At 47.5% G+C, this 19,736-nt stretch overlaps 10 protein-coding genes across 11 annotated transcripts; 5 read left to right on the top strand and 5 right to left on the bottom strand.

The window, feature by feature from the left end:
• Positions 1–209: 209 nt before the first annotated feature.
• Positions 210–3,745, top strand: ONS95_007091 (uncharacterized protein). Of its 2 annotated transcripts, none has more exons than XM_058500585.1 (4): positions 210–665; positions 718–934; positions 1,005–3,177; positions 3,230–3,745. In XM_058500585.1, exon 3 carries the CDS (start codon positions 1,220–1,222, stop codon positions 2,945–2,947), a length of 1,728 nt encoding a protein of 575 aa, XP_058349401.1. In that variant the 5' UTR covers positions 210–665; positions 718–934; positions 1,005–1,219; the 3' UTR covers positions 2,948–3,177; positions 3,230–3,745. The 2 variants fall into 2 exon arrangements, with proteins under 2 accessions (XP_058349401.1, XP_058349400.1); XM_058500584.1 differs by having other exon boundaries at positions 210–934; positions 1,005–1,288; positions 1,362–3,177.
• A 551-nt stretch (positions 3,746–4,296) lies between these two features.
• Positions 4,297–5,277, top strand: ONS95_007090 (uncharacterized protein; the record flags this gene model as incomplete). Its single annotated transcript, XM_058500583.1, has 3 exons — positions 4,297–4,306; positions 4,356–4,416; positions 4,464–5,277. The coding sequence occupies 3 exons, from the start codon at positions 4,297–4,299 to the stop codon at positions 5,275–5,277; spliced, it is 885 nt and encodes a 294-aa protein (XP_058349399.1).
• A 43-nt stretch (positions 5,278–5,320) lies between these two features.
• ONS95_007089 (uncharacterized protein) lies at positions 5,321–6,168 on the top strand (the record flags this gene model as incomplete). Its single annotated transcript, XM_058500582.1, has 3 exons — positions 5,321–5,345; positions 5,403–5,723; positions 5,783–6,168. The coding sequence occupies 3 exons, from the start codon at positions 5,321–5,323 to the stop codon at positions 6,166–6,168; spliced, it is 732 nt and encodes a 243-aa protein (XP_058349398.1).
• Positions 6,169–7,133: 965 nt separating this feature from the next.
• On the bottom strand, positions 7,134–7,799 carry ONS95_007088 (uncharacterized protein; the record flags this gene model as incomplete). Its single annotated transcript, XM_058500581.1, has 2 exons — positions 7,134–7,435; positions 7,793–7,799. The coding sequence occupies 2 exons, from the start codon at positions 7,797–7,799 to the stop codon at positions 7,134–7,136; spliced, it is 309 nt and encodes a 102-aa protein (XP_058349397.1).
• Positions 7,800–8,173: 374 nt separating this feature from the next.
• On the top strand, positions 8,174–8,482 carry ONS95_007087 (uncharacterized protein; the record flags this gene model as incomplete). Its single annotated transcript, XM_058500580.1, has 1 exon — positions 8,174–8,482. The coding sequence occupies one exon, from the start codon at positions 8,174–8,176 to the stop codon at positions 8,480–8,482; it is 309 nt and encodes a 102-aa protein (XP_058349396.1).
• A 1,001-nt stretch (positions 8,483–9,483) lies between these two features.
• ONS95_007086 (uncharacterized protein) lies at positions 9,484–11,790 on the top strand (the record flags this gene model as incomplete). Its single annotated transcript, XM_058500579.1, has 5 exons — positions 9,484–9,990; positions 10,038–10,296; positions 10,343–10,570; positions 10,616–11,018; positions 11,064–11,790. 5 exons carry the CDS (start codon positions 9,484–9,486, stop codon positions 11,788–11,790), a joined length of 2,124 nt encoding a protein of 707 aa, XP_058349395.1.
• A 260-nt stretch (positions 11,791–12,050) lies between these two features.
• Positions 12,051–12,872, bottom strand: ONS95_007085 (uncharacterized protein; the record flags this gene model as incomplete). Its single annotated transcript, XM_058500578.1, has 1 exon — positions 12,051–12,872. The coding sequence occupies one exon, from the start codon at positions 12,870–12,872 to the stop codon at positions 12,051–12,053; it is 822 nt and encodes a 273-aa protein (XP_058349394.1).
• Positions 12,873–13,478: 606 nt separating this feature from the next.
• ONS95_007084 (uncharacterized protein) lies at positions 13,479–14,632 on the bottom strand. The gene is made up of 2 exons (XM_058500577.1): positions 14,092–14,632; positions 13,479–13,975 (listed from the first exon to the last, which is right to left on the bottom strand). Exons 1-2 carry the CDS (start codon positions 14,298–14,300, stop codon positions 13,735–13,737), a joined length of 450 nt encoding a protein of 149 aa, XP_058349393.1. The 5' UTR covers positions 14,301–14,632; the 3' UTR covers positions 13,479–13,734.
• A 1,770-nt stretch (positions 14,633–16,402) lies between these two features.
• Positions 16,403–17,686, bottom strand: ONS95_007083 (uncharacterized protein; the record flags this gene model as incomplete). The annotated part of the gene is made up of 1 exon (XM_058500576.1): positions 16,403–17,686. The coding sequence occupies one exon, from the start codon at positions 17,684–17,686 to the stop codon at positions 16,403–16,405; it is 1,284 nt and encodes a 427-aa protein (XP_058349392.1).
• A 379-nt stretch (positions 17,687–18,065) lies between these two features.
• Positions 18,066–18,382, bottom strand: ONS95_007082 (uncharacterized protein; the record flags this gene model as incomplete). The annotated part of the gene is made up of 3 exons (XM_058500575.1): positions 18,066–18,074; positions 18,124–18,156; positions 18,254–18,382. 3 exons carry the CDS (start codon positions 18,380–18,382, stop codon positions 18,066–18,068), a joined length of 171 nt encoding a protein of 56 aa, XP_058349391.1.
• Between the last annotated feature and the right edge of the window lie 1,354 nt (positions 18,383–19,736).

The raw sequence follows: 19,736 nt of genomic DNA, 5'->3' as shown, positions 1-19,736 counted from the left end.
TTACCTTACATTTTAACTCTTTAATACTATATAAAACACTACAAATATATCTTATTCTACTATACCTTTTAATAACTAACAGTATAGCCTAAGAAGCTTCTAGAGTTTTATAAATAATTACTATAAGTGCTATAATTAACCCTTTTACTTGAATAATAGTAGTATTTCATACAGTTGACTTTAGCAGGGATTTTTTGTATATATCTATTCTTAGAATCAGCTTTTAAGCAGCTTTTAAGCTCTTCAGCTTAAGCTATTAAGCTGTGATTTCCTTATAAGCCGGTCAGTTCAGCAAGTTGCTCAGCTGATAGCTGACTGATTGACTTTTTGGCCACTCTGCTGTCAGAGTATCTTTGTTGATTTTAAACGCGAATAGCTTCTTCAGCATCTGATTCTAAAGCATATCACCGATAATCCAGTGTTCGGGAAGAAGCAGCGAACTCCCGAGCTAGGAGCAACACACAGCTGTGCCTCGGTGCTGGTCGGCATGTATGTCCAGAGAGATTGCTGGCGAGCTATGTGATTAAATTGAGGATTGCTTCGATAATATGTAAAAAGAGAGAAAATTTGAAAGATAGGCGAAAACGGCCAGACAATATAAGGTGTCATCATGGCAATGGACAAGAGCCTGGAGCACTTGTTTCGTTCCATAAGAGGAGAGTCTGGTAAAGTTGACCCCGCATTGGGGGCCAAAATGAGGGGTACTGATGCTGACAGGTCTTGAGGTCTGAGCATGAATCTGGAAAACCATCGACCATTTTGCTCCAAATTCAACACAGGAAATAGGACTTCGAATGAAACACATTGTACCTCTACTGTTCCAAATCTTCGTGTGACGGATCTGGCGGGTTTCCATGAAATGACGAGTCCACCAACAAAATACGGTGTCTACTATGTGAAGCAATCCAATCAATACTGTGGCGTGCATCCATATGTGAGGCTTCGGGATATACCACTTCCGTCTGTCAGAAAAGTCAAATAAAGTTTAACCAGATCGATGGCAGGTTCTGATATCTATTTTCCATAGCCGCTGCAGGCTCCGTTTCTGTCTCGCTGAGAAACAACGTCAACATGGATAATACACACACTTACAAAGTTTTGGACTCCAGACTGTCCATTCGAGTCCTCATTCTTGAGCCCGGCTCACGTGAAGATCAGATCCGCTGCCGTCTCCGCCATGTAAAGCTCGCTGACAATCCCCAATACGAGGCTTTGTCCTATGTCTGGGGAGACGCCAATCAGACGAAAGAGCTATATCTCGAGGCAAGGCCCATACAGGTTACGAAAAGTAGGCATTGTCTCCCAGCATTACCTACTGTCATATTTCATTTCAAGCAAACATGAGCTTACCCACTTCCAAGGCCTTCATGGCGCACTTCGACACCTTCGACAAGAATCCACAGAGCGGGTTATCTGGGCAGACGCTATTTGCATCAACCAACAAGACAATGATGAAAAATCTCACCAAGTAGCCCTCATGGGAGAAATCTACTCCAGCTGCAGTCAAGTCCTTGTCTGGATTGGCGAGGACATTGATGGGCTAAGCGATAGCTTCAAAACTGTTCAACAACTGCACGAAATCTTCCTGAAAACAGAAGACGGCTACCCGTACGAGGAACTGTCCTTCGAAGGAACCTTCTCACCAGGATCATTGACGTTCTCAAACTTGCTGCGTACCCAGGATTTATGGAAAGAGAAATTCCTCCGCTTGATCCGCCAGCCGTGGTTTCTTCGCCGCTGGGTCATCCAAGAGATCGCTAAAGCGCCGTCTGCGAATGTGATCTGTGGATTTGAAACAATCTCATGGAGCGTGTTGGCAGATGTTTACTGGTGCATCTATAAGAGCGGTGTTTTCAGCTACGTTTTAGATCCGATTGAAGCGAGGACTGGTTTCCATACCGGTATGGTGATCATGGGTCTTGTACGAAGAGACTCTAGGCGGAAAGAACATGCACCGCTTCTTGAATCTGTGGTTTCTACTAGGTACTTCAAATGTACGGATTCCCGTGATGTGGTGTACTCGCTGCTTGGGCTGGGGGGTGATGTTGATCAATATGGTAATTCGCTGATCCCAGACTATTCACTTTCTGTCGAAGAGGTCTTCAGAAAATTCGTCACTGGGTGTATATTGGAGAAAGGGAGTCTCTATCCACTCAGCGTGCCGTCCACTCCTCCACGATCTGGAGCGATGGTTCTCCCGAGCTGGGTACCGGATTTTACTTGTCTTGAGGCAACAAATCCTTTGATACGAATGAGAATGGGTAATGGATTACCTTTTCATGCAGGAGGCGACTCGAACCCCAAAGTTTGTGTATCCGACGATGGAAATCTCCTGTTTGCACGAGGCAAAATCATCGATCTTGTGAGAGACACGACACCACCGCTTGATAACGTGTATTGTACGGATACCGAAGCCGAAGGGCTTTCTGAAGCTGAAGTTGCAGTTTACAGTGTCAAGAAATGGCTCTCTTTCCGCAGAGACTTGATATCATACGACAAGCTTGATCAAGACGAGCACGACGGGCGATTCGACGCATTTTGGCGAACCATGATCTTCAACCTCACAGCTAGCGCGGATCGACCACCTCCTGAATATGCGGAGTACTTCAAAGCCTATATGGATCACTTTTTCCGATCCGAGACTATTGTGCCTGAGACACAAGAGCCGCTTCGAAGTCAATTGCTGCAGATTGAGACGGCTGTTAATTCTCGTGCTGAAGGTTGGAGAATGTTTACTACAGAAAATTCTCGCATGGGTCAGGGATTGAGATCAACACAAAATGGGGATACCATATGTGTTCTGGATGGTGGAGAGCTACCATACATAATTAGGGAAGTGGGGAGTGGACAGTACCGTTTTATTGGGTCATGCTATGTTCATGGGTTGATGGAGGGTGAAGCTTACAGAAATGATGCCTTGGAATCGCAGGAGCTTTGCTTTTGTTGAAGTGTGGCATGCGAGACTTGTCGCTCATACTTGGCCCAATTTAGGCACTTGATTGGGACAAGTTTCTTTGTTATATATTTATGCCTGTTTCTATTCTGGTGGCGTTAAACAAGGACTTTCACAGGAGGTCAACAAGGATTTGCACAACTGTTGTGACGTTGTCTCTCAAAGACAGCCTGCAAAAATATCTAACATATGGTCAGCCGCTTGCGTGAGAATCTGTCGATTAGGTAAGTACAATTATGGTACACTGTTTTTGATCGCTGACAGTCCTAATTCTAGTATTATGTATCAAATGCTCTATCTCCGCCTGGAATTCCCGAAATTTCCACTGCAAACCTGGATTCAGGATGTGCAAGCTACGAAGATTCAAACACGACATCTGCAATCACACTGACGCTCCATTCATCTATGAGCGATGTGCCACAAAGGAACCTCCAGGACATGAGAAAGGTGTCCATTGTCCTCACAGGACCGACCTCTTTCCTTTGTTGTTCCACGACCGCTGTGATGCATGTGCAGAACATTATGGCAAGAACTCCGCAGCGGAGCAGTCTCTCCGGGTTATCTTGGGGGAGGGGGGGGGGGGAATGCTACAAAGCACTACGAGTCACGTAAACGGAGAAACCGTCTTTTTATATCATAGGGGCTGCTTTTGCTTGGATTAGTGTCGGTTCTAGAAAAACTACCTCTTCGCCCTTCGGACGAGACCAGGCTCCCTTTACTCTAGCGCAATTACCATATTATTCATGGCCCAGTCCAAAAAATATATAGAACATGCGAGAAATTTTGATGCCAATTTAGCTTTTGTGGAGAAAATCAAGTGACAGAGAAAAGGTTTCCGCACAGCTCCCACACTAAACCCCCAAACGCCCCTTTTCCATTTATGTATTTAGACCCCCAGCTTGAATTGAATGCATATGCATTCGCAGTTAAAGTCAGATAAGGTAATTGAAGTCAGTACCTATCACTGGAGAAAGAAACATTGTTAGTGTGCGTGTGAGGTGCTTATTTTAGCTTCGTGACAAAGGGTTGCTCGGCAGTGTTACCAGATAATCGAATCCATATTACATCAGGTGCGCTAAGAATTTCACTTATACCAATAAAGTAACTTCAACATCTAAAGATAAATCAAATTTATTCTTAGCTCAATTCATTCCAATCTGCTGATTCAGTCGTGCCATAGTTACCCAAAGGGAGAGAGGAGGATCCCCTGGCCGCCTATTTCGAGATCTCGCTTAACTTCCTGGTCCAGGCAACAACATCACTCGGTGGTTGCACTTTCACCCTCGAAGCTTCAAGAACTTGCACTCAAGTCGCCAAAACCTGCGACACGGATTCACCAGATCATGTTCACTTGTGGTCCTGCTTTTGTTGGAGCATATATTCTCTCGGGCTGCTGACGAAGTTTCCTTTCTTACCACCGCCAAGCTGGCCTTGAGTGAGCGAGGTCAGCTCAACAATACCAGGCAAGTACGTCCCATCTATTGTTTGAAGTCTGATCTAATAATTGCAGAAACATCAAACACAGACAGTCGCTTCCAGTTAAGATGCTCAGCGCTGACGGTACTTCAACCGCTTTTGGCCTCACTTTTCGAGAGCACGATAATCGCCAAATGCAGTACATCCTGCGCGCACACTCCCGACTACCTGATGGTCCTGCAGCCAGACCTGTACTTTACTTAGCCCTTACGAACCTCGAGACTTCGCTCCCTCCTGAAGAGGCGCAGAAGATTCGCGAATGGCTTCGAGATGGTGGCGTTCGGAGCGATTTCCCTGGCCCGTCAGCGGCGCAAGACCCGCCTATTGATGGAAGCACCTTGTGGGCGCCTACACCTATGGCTACTCCTCTTACTTTCCTGCCTCATAACCTCCCAGTTGCCCCTCCTGGTCAGCTCTCACGTGCAGCGTCTGATGTTTCGTTTGAGACTGATCACGATGATCATCTGGACAACGATGTTGCTAGCCAAGTGAGCGACGAGACTGATCCCAAAGAGGTGGACGGTAAATATGACAAGGAGGATATCGATATGGATAGTGAGAGCAAAGAGGACTTAGAAGGCACATATGACATTGCCAATCAAGCTGCCCCGATGTCTGCGCCAATGGGATCTAAACACAAGCAGAAATTCGTGTCAAATTCACACGTTCCCGAGGGTTGGAAGCACTGCTCCATTTGTATTAATGACTATGCCCCCGATGACTTCCCGGAATCCGGAAATATCACCTCTACTTGCGATCATTATTACGAACAACTAGTCTGCATCAACTGCATTCGACGCACCATTGGAATAGCTCTCAGCCGGGGCGAATTTAATAGGATCCCCTGACCCATGTGTGGAGAGTTTTTCAAGCCCGAGGAGGTGAGAGAGTATGGAACTCCCGAAATTGTTGCTCGGTGAGCATCCTTAATGCCAAAATATCTCAGTGGAGCTATGGCTGATTTAGAAAATAGTTTTTGAATACCTCCTCTTGTCATCCACGCCAGGTGTTGTCATGTGTCTTGCTCCCGGCTGCGGATCGGGTCAAATCCATCCCGATAATCACAAGGAGAACCCAGTCATGAATTGCAACTTGTGCGGCTTCAAGACCTGTGCTCTTCACAAGCTTCCATGGCACGAAGGATTCTCTTGCGAGGAGTTCGACTGTGATGAATCCCAGATTGAGCGTCTCGAGGCTGACGAAGCTACTGCTAAGCTACTCTCGAAAAATTCCAAGGTCTGTCCAGCTTGCAACCAGGGTGTTACGAAGACAGATGGTTGTGATCACTTACAATGTAAGTCTTCTGTACTCCTTCTTAAGTTATTCTAAGCATACATACTAATTCGTAACCAGGCCGCTGCGGTCAAGAATGGTGTTTCGTGTGCCTCGCATCCTGGGAAAACATCATGCGCATCGGCGAAACAGCCCATGCCCGTCACTGCACCTACCACCCAGACAAAGTCAGTCTTCGCTCTGACCAGATAGAAGCAAGCATCCGCAATATGGCCGAACGCGTCCACGGGGGACCTGTCAGCGAGGCTCTGGCCAATGCTCGAGTCGCACATAATGCGAAGCGTCGAGAGGGTATGAGACCTTTGACTGCGGGGGCAGCAGAAAAAAGAGCTAGAGAAATGAAGGAGGAAGCTGATGCTAAGGCTAAGACGAAAGGAAGTTCTGGTGAAATGCCTACGCCTCGTGCGGAGAAGCCGAAGTTGATTGCACCTTGGAAGGAGAAGTGAGGTTTCTTTTTCTTTTGGTGGCGTTCATGATGAAGAGAGGATTTTGAGATGAGCGACCTTTGGCACTTTCGTGTTTTGCATCAACGTTACAGAGGATTTTGCACTGATTGCATGCTGTAACGACGTCCTTATCATGCATGGGTGGAGTCCTTTGACTCAAGTTCTTCTTCTACATTGCCCATAGGTCAATTCTCATCAGTAAGTAGCATAGGAGCGGATGGATGATACGATGGTAAGCGAGGGGTTAAGAATCATCAGTCTCGCAATATGTCGCAAGAAAGCTCACGAAAAGAGAAATCCGAGTCCTGAATGCTCTTAGTAAAGGGGTTTCACATAATACACATAACAATATTATTTAAACATCTCTGAATCGTGTAATTGTGGCGGATTCTCAACATGAACAGCTCGGATAGCTGACGTCCCCTGAAATACGGGGCTCATAGCCTGGAGACGTGCCCATTTCCCTGCACCACTGGATCTGGCTACCCCGCCATTCGCTTACGGAGAAACATGTCAAAAATTATTTAACAGACGACAATCGCTTGACAATTTGCAAGCAAGCGACTAGTAGGATTTCAAGTATGATAGACTAGTTGCATCGTAGAATTATATGGCAGCTTATCTACGCTACTTCTTCATACTCTTCCATGCCTACTTTTGGTATATGTTGACTCGTCCTATCGCGACCCAACTCTCGAGACAGGCGGCGATCTCTTTGGCATGGTCTTTCCTTTCACCCCTTGATAATCGCTTTCTTCGTATGTGTCGAACATGTAAATGTAATGCATGTAAGTCTATAGTATGGTCCAGGGGCACCATTCATTTACGGTCGTCACTTTAAACCCTATCCCACGAAATAGTCCATCAAAGACGAGTTAAACTAACAGGAAACTAAACTTTCGGGAATTCAACTGAACTAGATCCAACATTCAGCTCCCTAACTCATCCATACCTTCCAGTCAAATCTACGTTTTACCCCGAACCTGCTCAACAAGCCTCTCAGGTATGGAAATCCTCATAATCGGCGCCGGCATAGGCGGTCTCTCCACTGCCCTCTCCCTCTCCCTCTCTAATTCTTTCCCATAACACACCATCACCCTCCTCCAATCGTCCCTCACCCTCGCCGCCCTCGGGGCTGGCGTCCAATTAACACCCAACTCTACGCGCTCATTTTGGAGATGGGGACTTGGGCCCTCCATCTTGGCCTCCTCTGTCTCACCATCAACTTTCAATATCCGTAGAGATACCGACGATTCGGTGCTTGCGTCTGTGGATTTTAGCGATTTTGAAAAGAGGTATGGAGCTCCGTATGTGGTTGTGCATAGGGCGGATATCCATCGGATTTTGCATGAGGCATGTGTGAAGAATGGTGTAAGAGTTAGGCTTGGATGTAGAGTTGTGGGGTATGATGTTGAGGGGGGTGGGGTGACGTTGGAAGGCGGGGAGGAAAGCATGGCTGATTTGGTGGTTGCGTGTGATGGGATCGTTTGCGCGGAAAACGTTGTTTGGTGAAGGGAATGGAGATGGAGAGGTAGATGGGGGGGGGGGGGGGGGGGGCGAAAACGGGGTGGGCGGCATATCGATGTATGGCTCCTGTGGAGAAGCTGAGAGCGAATCCACGGACCGAGCATCTTGGAAGGGACTATAATTGTAATTGTTGGGCGGGTGATGGGAGGGTAGTTATGACTTATCTTGTTAAGGAAGCGAAGATGCTCAATGTTGTGCTTTCGCATCGCGATGATGTGGACACGTCGGGTTGGACTTCGGACCAGTTCACGGCTGAGATAGGGAAGACGTTTAAAGGTGTCTCGCCATCTTTAGAAGCGCTACTGTCAGTAACAAATCCGGAAGTGCAGAATTGGCCGATTTACCAGGTTAAGAGTCTACAGAAATGGACCTCAGACTCTGGGAAGTTCGTGTTGATGGGTGATGCAGCGCATGCTATGGCATTTTATTTGTCCATGGGTGTTTCGATGGCGGTGGAAGACGCAGAAACTCTGACGGAATGTATTTCGTTGTTGCAAACCAGAGGAGGGAGCTTGGCGTATGCGATGAATGTTTTGGAAAGAGTGAGGAAGAAAAGGGCGGTGGCTGTCAGGGACGCGAGCTTGCTTGCCGGAATATGTTACATTTGCCAGAAGGACAGAAACGGGATGCTAGGGATCGTGCGCTGGCAGTGGATGGCTTGACTACAGAAGGTATTGAAAGGGAGAATTTTCATCTTGAAAAGACCTCATACGGTATTGGGGATCGGAATATCAGAGACTGGTGTTATGGGTACGACATCCGAAAAGAGATTGCCGCAGCATGGTAGATTCGCATTTCGAGCACTCACTGGACTCGAAATCCCTGGGTACCGAGACGTCTGGAAAGAATATTTCAAATAGAATCCCTACTAATGATTGATACAAGAGTAAGAGATGCAATGGAGCGCTGAGGAAGGCGAAGCTTCCATGGGCAGGTACAAAACATGGAGCAGGGAGTCTGGCGTTGGTGGCGGGCCTGGTGACGACGAGTACACTCGCACTCTTATCTATGTAAAAATGAATATCCCTCCCAAGAGATGACATATGTCAGGCCAGCTTGGTGGATAAGATCAAACAAACAAATGCAAGGACTTTGAGCACAACAAAAACACCAGATCAACTGCCGGTCGCAGCTTTCAGGTCTCTTTACAAACAACATCGACATAGGAACAACACACAAGTGAGTATATCTTAAGTAAAAGAAAATTGGCGTTCATGCAATGGACAACGTTTGAATGAGGTTCGATGTTACTGAGAGCTTCCTTCTACCTAGGAAATGACACCAGCCCTGAAATCGAAGATTATGCACGTGAGCGTTCCGGACAACCTTGAATACCACTGGGGTTGTTCCATCCCTCCTCAAGACATCTAAATGTGGGATAAAACGCAGAATGTTTCAATATTTGTCATGGAAAGTAGTCGTTCGTATTATTTTAAATGTTTTCCAAAATTTCGGGTCATGACGGCGGAATGAAAACTTCGAATGCTGGTTGGCATGTGAAATTCCATTGTCAGGCACCAGATCCCTGTACAGCCGAGGGAGAGATACTTGAGACTTGGCCTGGACATCAACAATCCACGACTTTCAACCTTCATCACAACCTCGACTACACCGCTCGCCCTCTAACCTCACATCATTCAATACCGAACAAGCAAAATATCTGCGATATGATTCAGACTGCAGTTACCCTCTCATGAACCCGAATCGAAGAGCTGCGCATCGCAGCATCGAATAGCTTCCCCAGGTTTTCCCCACAATCCTTGAGGTCCCTCGCTCCAGCCATCCACCATGGCAGCCCAGTCCAAACTCCTCCCTCCCGATCGCACAATCAAGAGCATAATCTCGAAGTTCACCGACCTGTACCTCAAGCACCGCACGAAGATCTCGAGAACCGTCTACCTAACCCTCTTCTTCGCCCTCCTCAATCGCATACGATCCGCCATCTCGGAACAGAAAGCTGCGGCAATCAGACAAGCAGAGAAGAGAGCGCGAGGTTCTACCGTGCTGGGACAGGGCGAGGCGACAAAGAGGCAGAAGGTGGAGCTGAATAGGGAATTCTTCAAGAACTTGTTCAGGTTGCTGAGGATTTGCATACCAGGATGGAGGAGCAAGGAGTTCCGGCTGCTGATCAGCCATAGCATATTCTTGGTTGTCAGAACTCTGATATCTTTGAAAGTTGCGGCTATGGATGGTGCCCTGGTTTCGAGTTTGGTTAGAGGGAAAGGGAAGGACTTTTTGATTGGCATCGTATGGTGGATGGTGATAGCTGTGCCAGCGACATTCACAAATTCCATGGTTTGTATTCCCTATACTTTTCAGAAACACTGCTAATCATGCTATAGCTTTCATACCATCAGTGCAAATTGTCACTGCAGTACCGAACGCGACTGACGAATTATATCCACGACAAATACCTTTCGAACATGACTTTCTACTCCCTCTCCGCCCTTGACGATCGGATAAAAAATGCAGATCAGTTGATTACTGTGGATGTTTCGAAGTTTTCAAATAGTCTGGCAGAATTATACGGAAACTTGGCGAAGCCGACGCTGGATATGATGATATACAATTATTCTCTTTCGAAAAGTGTTGGTGGAGAGGGTAAGGTTGCTCGGAAGAGATTGTACGGCACAGCTGACATTACCAGGCCTCTTTTTCATGTCACTACTCGTCCAATTGTCGGCGAATGTTATGCGAGCATTGACTCCTCCATTCGGCAAATACGTGGCAGACGAAGCAAGATTAGAAGGTGAATTTCGGTTCGAGCATTCAAGAGTAATAGATTACAGTGAAGAAATCGCGCTGTATAATGGCCACGAGGCAGAAAAAGATATGTTAGACAAGGGCTACTTTACCCTGATCAAGCATGTCAATTGTAAGTCAGAAGCTACAGTTTTAACGTACCTAGCTAATCTATTAGATATTTTACGGCGGCGCTTCACCCATGGCATCATGGAGGACTTCATCATCAAATACGTATGGGGAGCTCTGGGACTCGTCCTTTGCAGTGTCCCAGTATTCTTCAAAATCCCTGGGGCTACTGCTCAAACGATGGGAGACAGAACAGAGAGTTTTGTTACCAACAGGCGACTCCTGCTATCCAGTTCCGATGCATTCGGTCGAGTGATGTTTTCCTATAAGGAGGTTACTGAGCTCGCAGGATATACGTCTCGTGTGGCGACTCTGTTGGAAGTAATGGACGACATCAAAGCGGGTCGTTTCGAGAAGACGTTGGTTTCGGATGACAATGGTGGGGAACAGCTGGAATTGATGCGTGGCCGAGGAACAGTAATCGAAAGTGAGGATATTCAATTTACTGACGTGTAAGTCTGATTCCTCCCTGATATTGACTTTCACTAACCTGTCAGACCTATTATTACCCCAGGCGGAAGTGTTCTGGTGAAAGCTTTGTCTTTTTCTATGAAACGCGGCGATCACGTTCTAGTCGTTGGTCCAAATGGATGTGGAAAGTCCTCACTCTTCCGTATCCTCGGTGGTCTCTGGCCAGTTTATGGCGGCACAGTCCGCAAACCTCCTCTCTCGCAAGTATTTTACGTCCCTCAGCGGCCATACCTTAGCTCCGGCTCTCTCCGTCAACAAATAATTTATCCTGATTCACTGCGTATTATGCGCAGCAAAGGAATCACCGACGCAGATCTCCTTTCTATCCTCCGTATCCTGGACCTTGACCATCTAGTCGAGTCCTTCCCCAATGGTTGGGACGCCGAAGCCGAATGGCGCGACGTTCTCTCAGGCGGTCTCCAACAACGCGTCGCCATGGCACGCCTCTTTTACAACCGTCCTAAATACGCGATCCTCGACGAATGCACATCCTCCGTGACTCTCGAGATGGAGAAAGTCATGTATGAACACGCAAAATCCCTCGGCATCACGCTCATGACTGTCAGCCATCGCAGGAGTCTATGGAAGTATCATAGTAAGATTTTGCAATTTGATGGGCAGGGGAAGTATATTTTTACCCGGTTGGATGCCGAGAAGAGATTGAAGCTGGAGGATGAGAAGGAGGATTTGGAGATGCATCTTAGACAGGTTCCGGAGATTGAGAGGAGGATTGCAGAGTTGAGCGCTGCTTGATGGGGCTTGCCGGAATTGCTTGGACTAGGTGTATAATACGAGAGATATGAATCGAACATATATTCCGTTATCTCAACGCCGACTCTGTCGGTTGACTACCATTATTCCTATCTATCCATAACGCCTCAGTACCAGCTAAATGTCCAGCATTACTTTACGCCTTGCCCAGCACTCCTCCAGGTCATGGAGTCTATCTACGACATCATTAACCCCAACTGCAACCCCTCGAAAGTACGCTGCTTCAACCTCAGTTCCCCTAACTAAGCCAAACACCCACCTCCCAAGACCGGACTAACAACCAACCTCGCCACAAACCCAACATCTCCACTAACACCCTCCAACACACCTCTCCTCCCATCCTTCTCCCCTTCTCCCTCATCCCAAACCACCAAGCCATCCCTCTCCCTCTTTCCTTGGCCACCCTCGCCCTCTGTCTCCAGCTTCGAGTCCTCTCCACCACCAACAAACTCAAATCCCAACCCCGCCCCGGCAACCCTCTTCAACAAACTAGCGAAATGCGCCCTCTTCATCCCGTAATTATCACTCCCCATAGGCGTGAGCAAGATTTTTAATTTCGCATTAAACTGGAACTCTCCTTTCCCACTTCCTCCCTCATCTCCATTGCTAATCCCATCTCCGCTTGCCCTCTCCACTTTCCGTACGACCGGACTCCTCGCCGTAAGCTCCACGCTCCCCGAACAATGCGTATCAGTCGAATACGGGAATCCGATGCCGTGGCTGTGTTTGGATAGCATTTCGGCGGTGAGGGATGAGACGAGGGTGGTGATTTCGGAGGGGTCGAGGTGGGGTGGTGGGCAGGACTTTTTCGGTGGTGGGTTTTTGGTTGAGGAAGAGGAGAGGGAGGGTGTGAGCGGTGCTTGGGAGTTGGAGTTGAGGTTGAGATTGCGTTTGGTGAGGGCGGAATGAGGGATCAGTTCGGCGTTGGCGGGGATTGCATTGAAGTCCAGGTAGGACTCTAGGATGCTGGGGGTGGCGGGTGCTGGTATTGGTGCGGGCAGTGCGAGGGCTGTTGTGAGGAAGAGGATGACGGGGAGAGGGAGGGTGAAGAGTGTGGTATGCATTTTTATGATTATTATATCGTATTGTTGGGTTCTGAAAGAAATCCTAGAGAAGTTTGGACTAGCAGCTCAACTGCTTTGATGTTCCAGAACAAACAATTAATCCCGACCACCAGGAAAGAAACATATCACTTCAAGACTCCAGCTCGGGAATCGCAAGAATATATACTTCCTCACCCTCATCCCATCTCATCACAGACTTCCCTCATTGTCCTCTCATTACGAACACCCAGCGTCTCAGTGTTGTTGGAGATGCTCAGGCTGGGGCCGCTTAGCGAGTGTAGCTGCGTTGTTCGAAACCGGACCAGGGGCTCGCTTCGCTTAGTTGATTGTTTGGTTTGTTTGGTGTTTAGGGCTTGGATGGGGTCAGATTGTTTCGGGTTATGAATTTTGAAGAACGGGAGATCGGCATTTACCAAGATCGGGCTGGATCAGCGAAGTTAAGCTTTGATGTGGTGCGAGCATACGGAGGTAACGAAGAAGTGTCTGATCGCTCTCTGTCCTGTGCGAGACAATTGTTCGGTCGCTTAGTGGAACATGTGGTTTGGATGATAGCTGATGCGCTGGACGGTCTTGTTCTCTTGTGCAGGAAGCATGGTTTCAAGGAAGAAAAACATTTAATAAGAAGAAAAATTGATAATTTTCAAAAATAATCGGCTATTGAAGCGAACAATATATTTCCCCCTCCGCCCTCCTCAGTGATGAGACAGTTTTAACGAACGGCACTAATAAGCAGGATGAATGCACACCAACGAACCACATCCCGACATACTCCAGTTCATGCACCATCGACCCCTAGACAGATCAGCCTCGCGAGTTCATAGACACACGATCTTTTGTACCTCGTCCAAGGCTCTTCTCGTCTTTAGTTGAGATGCCTACACGTAACACTCTCCTTCTTCCAACTGGGACTCGCCAACCGAATCGCATCCTGCACACACTTGCTACCACCGGATGGAACCGTCCAAGTGTTGAATTGGAACGTCATCCGCGTATCATGCGGGTTTTCATAGACATGGTAACATTTCCAGCTATTGATGGCTGTGCCCCCGCCACATTGGCCGCGGAGATTGTCAAGCACGCCGGAGCCGCAGCCTTTCGGGGAGCTATGCGTAGGGTCGTGTTTAGCTGTTATGGTCTCTTGATGACGGTTGGGTATATGAGGCGGAGTGAGATGGCAATGGAAGGTGAAGAATAGAATGGAAGGGAAGGGGACTCTTACGTGTCGTCGCTGTTACCCCATCCGGCTGTCCAGATCGTGTACTGGAAGATTCCACTTGGGCTTCTAAACCGCTCACAGAAGGTGTTGGCGATACGTTTGTCGAGCGCCGATTCAGTACTGTTGAATTCTTCTGCCTCGAGAGGAGCTGGTACAGCTGCGGCAAGGGTGAAGCCCAGGAAGGGGAGGACGACAAGGGCTGAGAGCTGCATTTTGAACTTGTAGGAATGGATGAGCGATTCAAAGAAGTATTGAGTGGCCGGTGGATTGAAGTGATTCCGAATGGATGAAGAAGAATCTTCTGAAGAAAATGACGGTGATTTATATAGTTTTTGCAGGCTCGGCCGTCCCAGTTAATGCCTACCACGACCTGGCGATCATTGCTGACACCAAGTTCAGTGACACCTCAATGACACATCGTCAGAATTTAGATGTGATACCAAGGAAAATTCTTATGCTAAGTCAACTAAGAGAAACTGGTCTCTTGTTTTCACCTTGCTCACATCCTCTTCAGGTATGCACCTCGAGATGCAGAAAGTAGACAGTTCACAATTGGCTTTCGGAATCCACTTCGTTTATTATCTATGCACTTTATTTGTGCTTCTAACTGTGGAAATTCTTCCTGGGAGTGTCAGCGCTAATCCTGTGTCAAGATTAGCGCTACCATGTTGCGCTTGTATTGGTTGTGGTATATCTGACTGGAAAGGCCAAGTGCGATATTGCTTGCATTATCTAGTCTTTCCACATTTTTCTGTGGGTCTGAAAAGCATCGACCTCTTCCAATTTGCGGTTTCATTTGCCAGCTCCACCTCGAGCACGAAGTCCATACTCAAAGGCATAGCTTCGGTATAACTCTGAAAGACGTCGTCTTATCCCGAAAATATCTTGTTTCCGGACAATTGTAAAATCCACTGTATTAAATAACCGTGCCATCTAAAAGGCAGCTTTCTTTTCACAACTGTGGATTCCAGACCGATTTCCCCTTGGCATTATGTGCTAGCTCTTACTCCACTTTCTTCCGATCGACCGCTGACAGAGGAACTCTGTTTAGTTGCATAAGTTCACACTTTACTTCCAGTGGAACTCAATATCAGACGATACTCTAGAGCGTTGCGAGTTTTGACGAATTTGTCAGGCCCTTTTTAGTGTCTCAAGAATCTTTCTTTGTTTTGTGAATGATTTCACCTCATGGTCCTCCCTCACAGTCCTCCCTCGTACTTTTCTCTCGTGTCCTCTCTCGTAATCCTCCATTATATTCTCTTGATCTTTTGTCTCTTAAAAAATCAATCTCCAGTTGTATCTTGAAGAATCACGCTTCTATCTGTCGCCCATCTTGGAAATGATCAAGTCTTTCAACGTACACTAGGCTATTAAGATCAGTTCACTCTCACACACGGCGGACCAAATGGGTAGGAGGTTAAGTCGCGCCTGACTTTCGCCTTGACCTGCTCTGCCACATGGGTATTTCGCGAACTGGCCGCACTACTTTGCTGGAGGGGAAAAAAGCGTGGAGATAGGTTCAGTCAGATAATGCCGTAAAGTTTAGGCGGTAGTATAAGGCCTGAGAAATCGAGGTGTGTATTTCGGAATTGGTCAAAGAAAGATGGTATAAGACAAGAGTACAAAGATAACTGGCTGTATGGATCAAAACCTCGTATTGAGAAACCAATGGGAGTCATTCTGTCAAGGCCGTGGAGTCAGAGTTGTAATGCGCCAAGGAGTGAATAGAAGAGATGACGAGCTCTTTGTCAACTTCCTCCAGAATAAGCGTTATGTCCATGGAGAGAACCCATATTGACATGATGAAGGATGAGGATGGGGCTTGAAATATGTTCAAAGTAGTCAGCAAACGCTAGTTCCACGCTAAAATGTGTCTAAAAATAATTGCTTCCTCCTTCCCTCAACTCAATTCCAACATCATTCCTACATATTTCGATTCTCTGAATATTTAATTCCAACGATAACCCCCCTCGCCAATATCACGCTTCAGTCAAGTCAAGTCAGGAAAATGAAATAATCGCGAAAGGCTTGTACAACCCAGATGAACTGTGGACGAAATCCCCCCTTGCAATGAAGTGGCACATGCATCACGTGCTGTGTCTGTTGCCTGCGTCTTTACAAGGTCCCTCAACGTCCACCACAAGCTCCTGATGCTATAGTCTGTTATCCATGTTAGCTAGGTTGACTGGAAAAGAAAGCTGTAACCTACGAAGCTCTTGTTATTTGACAAGGAATGCGCCCAATGTCATGATCGCGTCTCCCAGCTCCCTTCTCCTTCCGGCGCTGACACATTTTGGTATGCGATGTCCAATGCCTACAGGTCTTCTCTCAACGTCTCTCTCATGACTTCATCTCCTATAGGGAGAGCAATGGTTTCATTCCTCTTGGTTAATTGAGCACAATTCAATGTCCTGCCAACAAAAAGGCTACCCGACGTCCCTTCGCTCCTTGGCCATCTGAACAGGATCTCAATAGCCTCCAATCGACCACTTCGACTTGACAGCTTTAAAGTTTCCGATAATCTTATGGGATCTATCATGCCCTGAACGACCATGAAATGGGCATTTGACCTGGTTCGGAGACCATCAACCACGATATTCGATTCATGAATGATCTCCGCTATATTTTGTGTATCTTCTTCCAATGATACATTTTCCTGCCCTATGATTGTGTTCAGCAGCAGTAAGCAAGACCTGTATCCCAGACGGAGCAGCGTTACAACCAACTCGTGGTGTAAGAAAGGTTGTTGTTCGAGGAGAGAGTGGAATGAATAGATCCATCTGTCCAACTGCGACCGGTAGTGAATGTACTCGAATTGGAAAGTGGATGGATTTATAGAACTGTCGGAAACGAGATCGTACAGAAACTGTTCTTCCACATATCCTTGCTGGGACTGACTGCTGGTACGTCCCTCTACTGCATTTTCGGTGTTGTGGGATAGGATAACACTATGCATGCAGTGCAAAAGGCGCTTGATGATTAGCTGAAGATATGCACGCGCAGTCTCAAGATCGTTGAAGCAAGCCGGCATGTTTTGGACCGTATCCTCACCTCCGTACATCATTGTTCGATGCTGGTCTGCTGTGTGCTTTGTACCAAACATGCTGCTCTGAATGTCGAGACCGAAAAACATCTGGATCAGCAGGTCCTCGACCACATCCGGTGCAGGAGAGGAAAGTTCGGAAGCTCGACTCGGATATGACTTTCGCCAACTATTTATCAAGCCTATACCACTCTCAACCTGCGCATCCGCCAAAGCATAGTTCCCGTGGCAGCACTCAAAGCAGGCGATCAGCAAGGAGGTGATCAAGGTGGTCCTCAGATCTTGCCGCCCCTCACTGCTTGCCTCTCTCATCAGTCCAAGGGCTTTGGAATACTCCGTGATCGCGGCTCCATGATGCTTTCTAGCGTCAACTGCACATATGCTTGGCTGCTTGTCCTTCTGTTTGTGAAAGGTCATGCATGCTTTTGTCAGAGCTCCAATCGCAATGACTACTTGTCGAATAGCCGGCACATTGCACGACTGAAGGACCAGTATGCGGAACGAGTCCGAGTCAAAGAATGGGCTTAATTGAAAAGATGTTTGATCCCGGAACATGTCGAAGTACTGCCTGTAAGTCTCGAAGATAGATGTCGATTGTCCACCTGTGGTTATAGGTAGTGAAGGTGTTCTCGCCCGTGTGATGATTTGAGAACTGGATCTTGGACTCGGCGTTCTGGATTGACGGTTATATCCATCGCAAGCGATACCAAATTTTATACAACGGTTGCAAATCTGCTTGTCAGTAAAAGGCATCAGGATGGATCAGGAGTTCTTACCGGCTTTTTCTCATCGCACTTCACTCGGCCTAATCAACCAGATTAACTTTGACCAAACCGTTTCTTTTCAGTCACTTGATGATGTGATGCATTGCGACATCGCTCCTCTGCATAGCAAAAGGGGATATCTGCGGAACAAGGGAAGCAAGTTGAATTACTCACGTATCCTAGACAAAAGTCAGCATATGGTAAAGCGCGAGCACAGTCAGTACGTACTTGCAAGTCCCACATCCTGTCTTCGAGTGCTTCCTGATCGTATTGTTAGCAAATGTATCGGCCCCTTCGTCAGTATCAGAGAAAAGGGATGAGATTCAAGGTCTTCGAACAAGCACAGGCAAGAGCATACGAACCCTGATGACCGGTTCCTCTTAGCCAGCGGTCTCGTGGGTTGGTCCATCCCCAATATTTTTCGGGAATCTCCTGGATGTATGATTTGCGATCCACCCCAGGTGCTAACACCCTTCTTTAGAGGCATAAGTATAGATTTGAGATGAGCCATCAGTCTTCGGACTTGCCGAAGTATTCCATGAGCTGGTCAAGGCATGTCGTCAATGTGCGTTGACCGCACCCTCGCCAGATTTCCCTTCGCGTCAGGTAGCTTGCTTGACAAGCTATCACCATATAGGCCACTCATTTAGCACACAGACGTACAGCAAGATAGCTGCCCCTGAAATCTGCAGCGAAGCTCTTGTCCAGCGAATAGGCTGTGCCTAGGAGTGTCTGAAATGTCGAGCAAGATGGACACCGATGATGCAGTCAGCACTAGGTGTCCACCCTTTTCCAAGAAACCTCTGCCCTATAACCCCTGAACTACCGCACCTCGGCTGGCTGAACTGGCTAGTCAGCACCCTAACCATTGGGTCACTTTACTCGTCCAAAAACACGAGAAGCGAAGTCATCGTCTCTGGAACTAACAGACATCCGGGACCGCTCACATATTGGCCGGAAAAATATCTACACTTGGACTCTCTGTCGCTGGGGACGGCCACTTGGATCGAGAAGTCCTTCTGCGATTGACGCATCATCAGGAATGATCATTGACCTCCGATTCTTATTAGGGATCTTTGAGCCGATTGGAGTAGGGCTGCACAAGATCGAGATGCAGTTGGCATAAGTCTACGCATCCTTCAGGGATCATTCCGCCTCGGCGCTGTCGGCGCCTGTGCCTTAGCCAATGACTGTGTTGATCAAGAGCAACGCGGCGGCTATCTCGATTAAGTAGGGCTGAAGCTTCATTTCATTTGTTGTCTCGTTCCCACGGCGGTAAAGTCACTGAACAGGTCAGGTGACGACATCATCATCCTTACGACAGTGAGGACGACTGATGCTAGGGGATCTCAACTCTGCCCGCTTCAATTTTCTTCAACACTGTCCCCTATTATACTCATGCATAGGGTTAAATGACCTCAGCTACGAGCCAGCGAATCATATTCAGGCATCTCATTGCGCTCACCCGCTAGTGCACCGAGATTTGGGGGCCACGGTAATGGCTGCGATCTTTGGCTGGTGGCTTGACTTTCTGATGCGATGTCGAATGCGAAAGCGGTTAAAAGCCTGGTCTCGGGGTTACAAAGAGTACCGTATTTGATGTCCAAATATCGCTCGACGGCACCAAGCTCCACTTCAGCTCTCTTGTGCGATGTTGTACATGATTATGTATGAAGCTGCAGAGGGATATTTACGCGAGAGAGCATATCTTAACGTACTCAAAACACCAGGTCAGCAGCCATTGCCCCACAACCATTCTGTGGTGGACTGCGGATACCCCGCTTATAGCGGTCGTAGCGGATACAGGAACCAGCTACCAGGCCAAGGTTGTCACCGAGTAC

The sequence above is a fragment of the Cadophora gregata genome, assembly GCF_030347475.1.
Source record: "Cadophora gregata isolate MNR1 chromosome Unknown scaffold_19, whole genome shotgun sequence".
NCBI lineage: Eukaryota > Fungi > Ascomycota > Leotiomycetes > Helotiales > Ploettnerulaceae > Cadophora > Cadophora gregata.
Note: the sequence above shows the minus strand (reverse complement) of the source record. Positions and strands in the feature narration are given on the sequence as shown.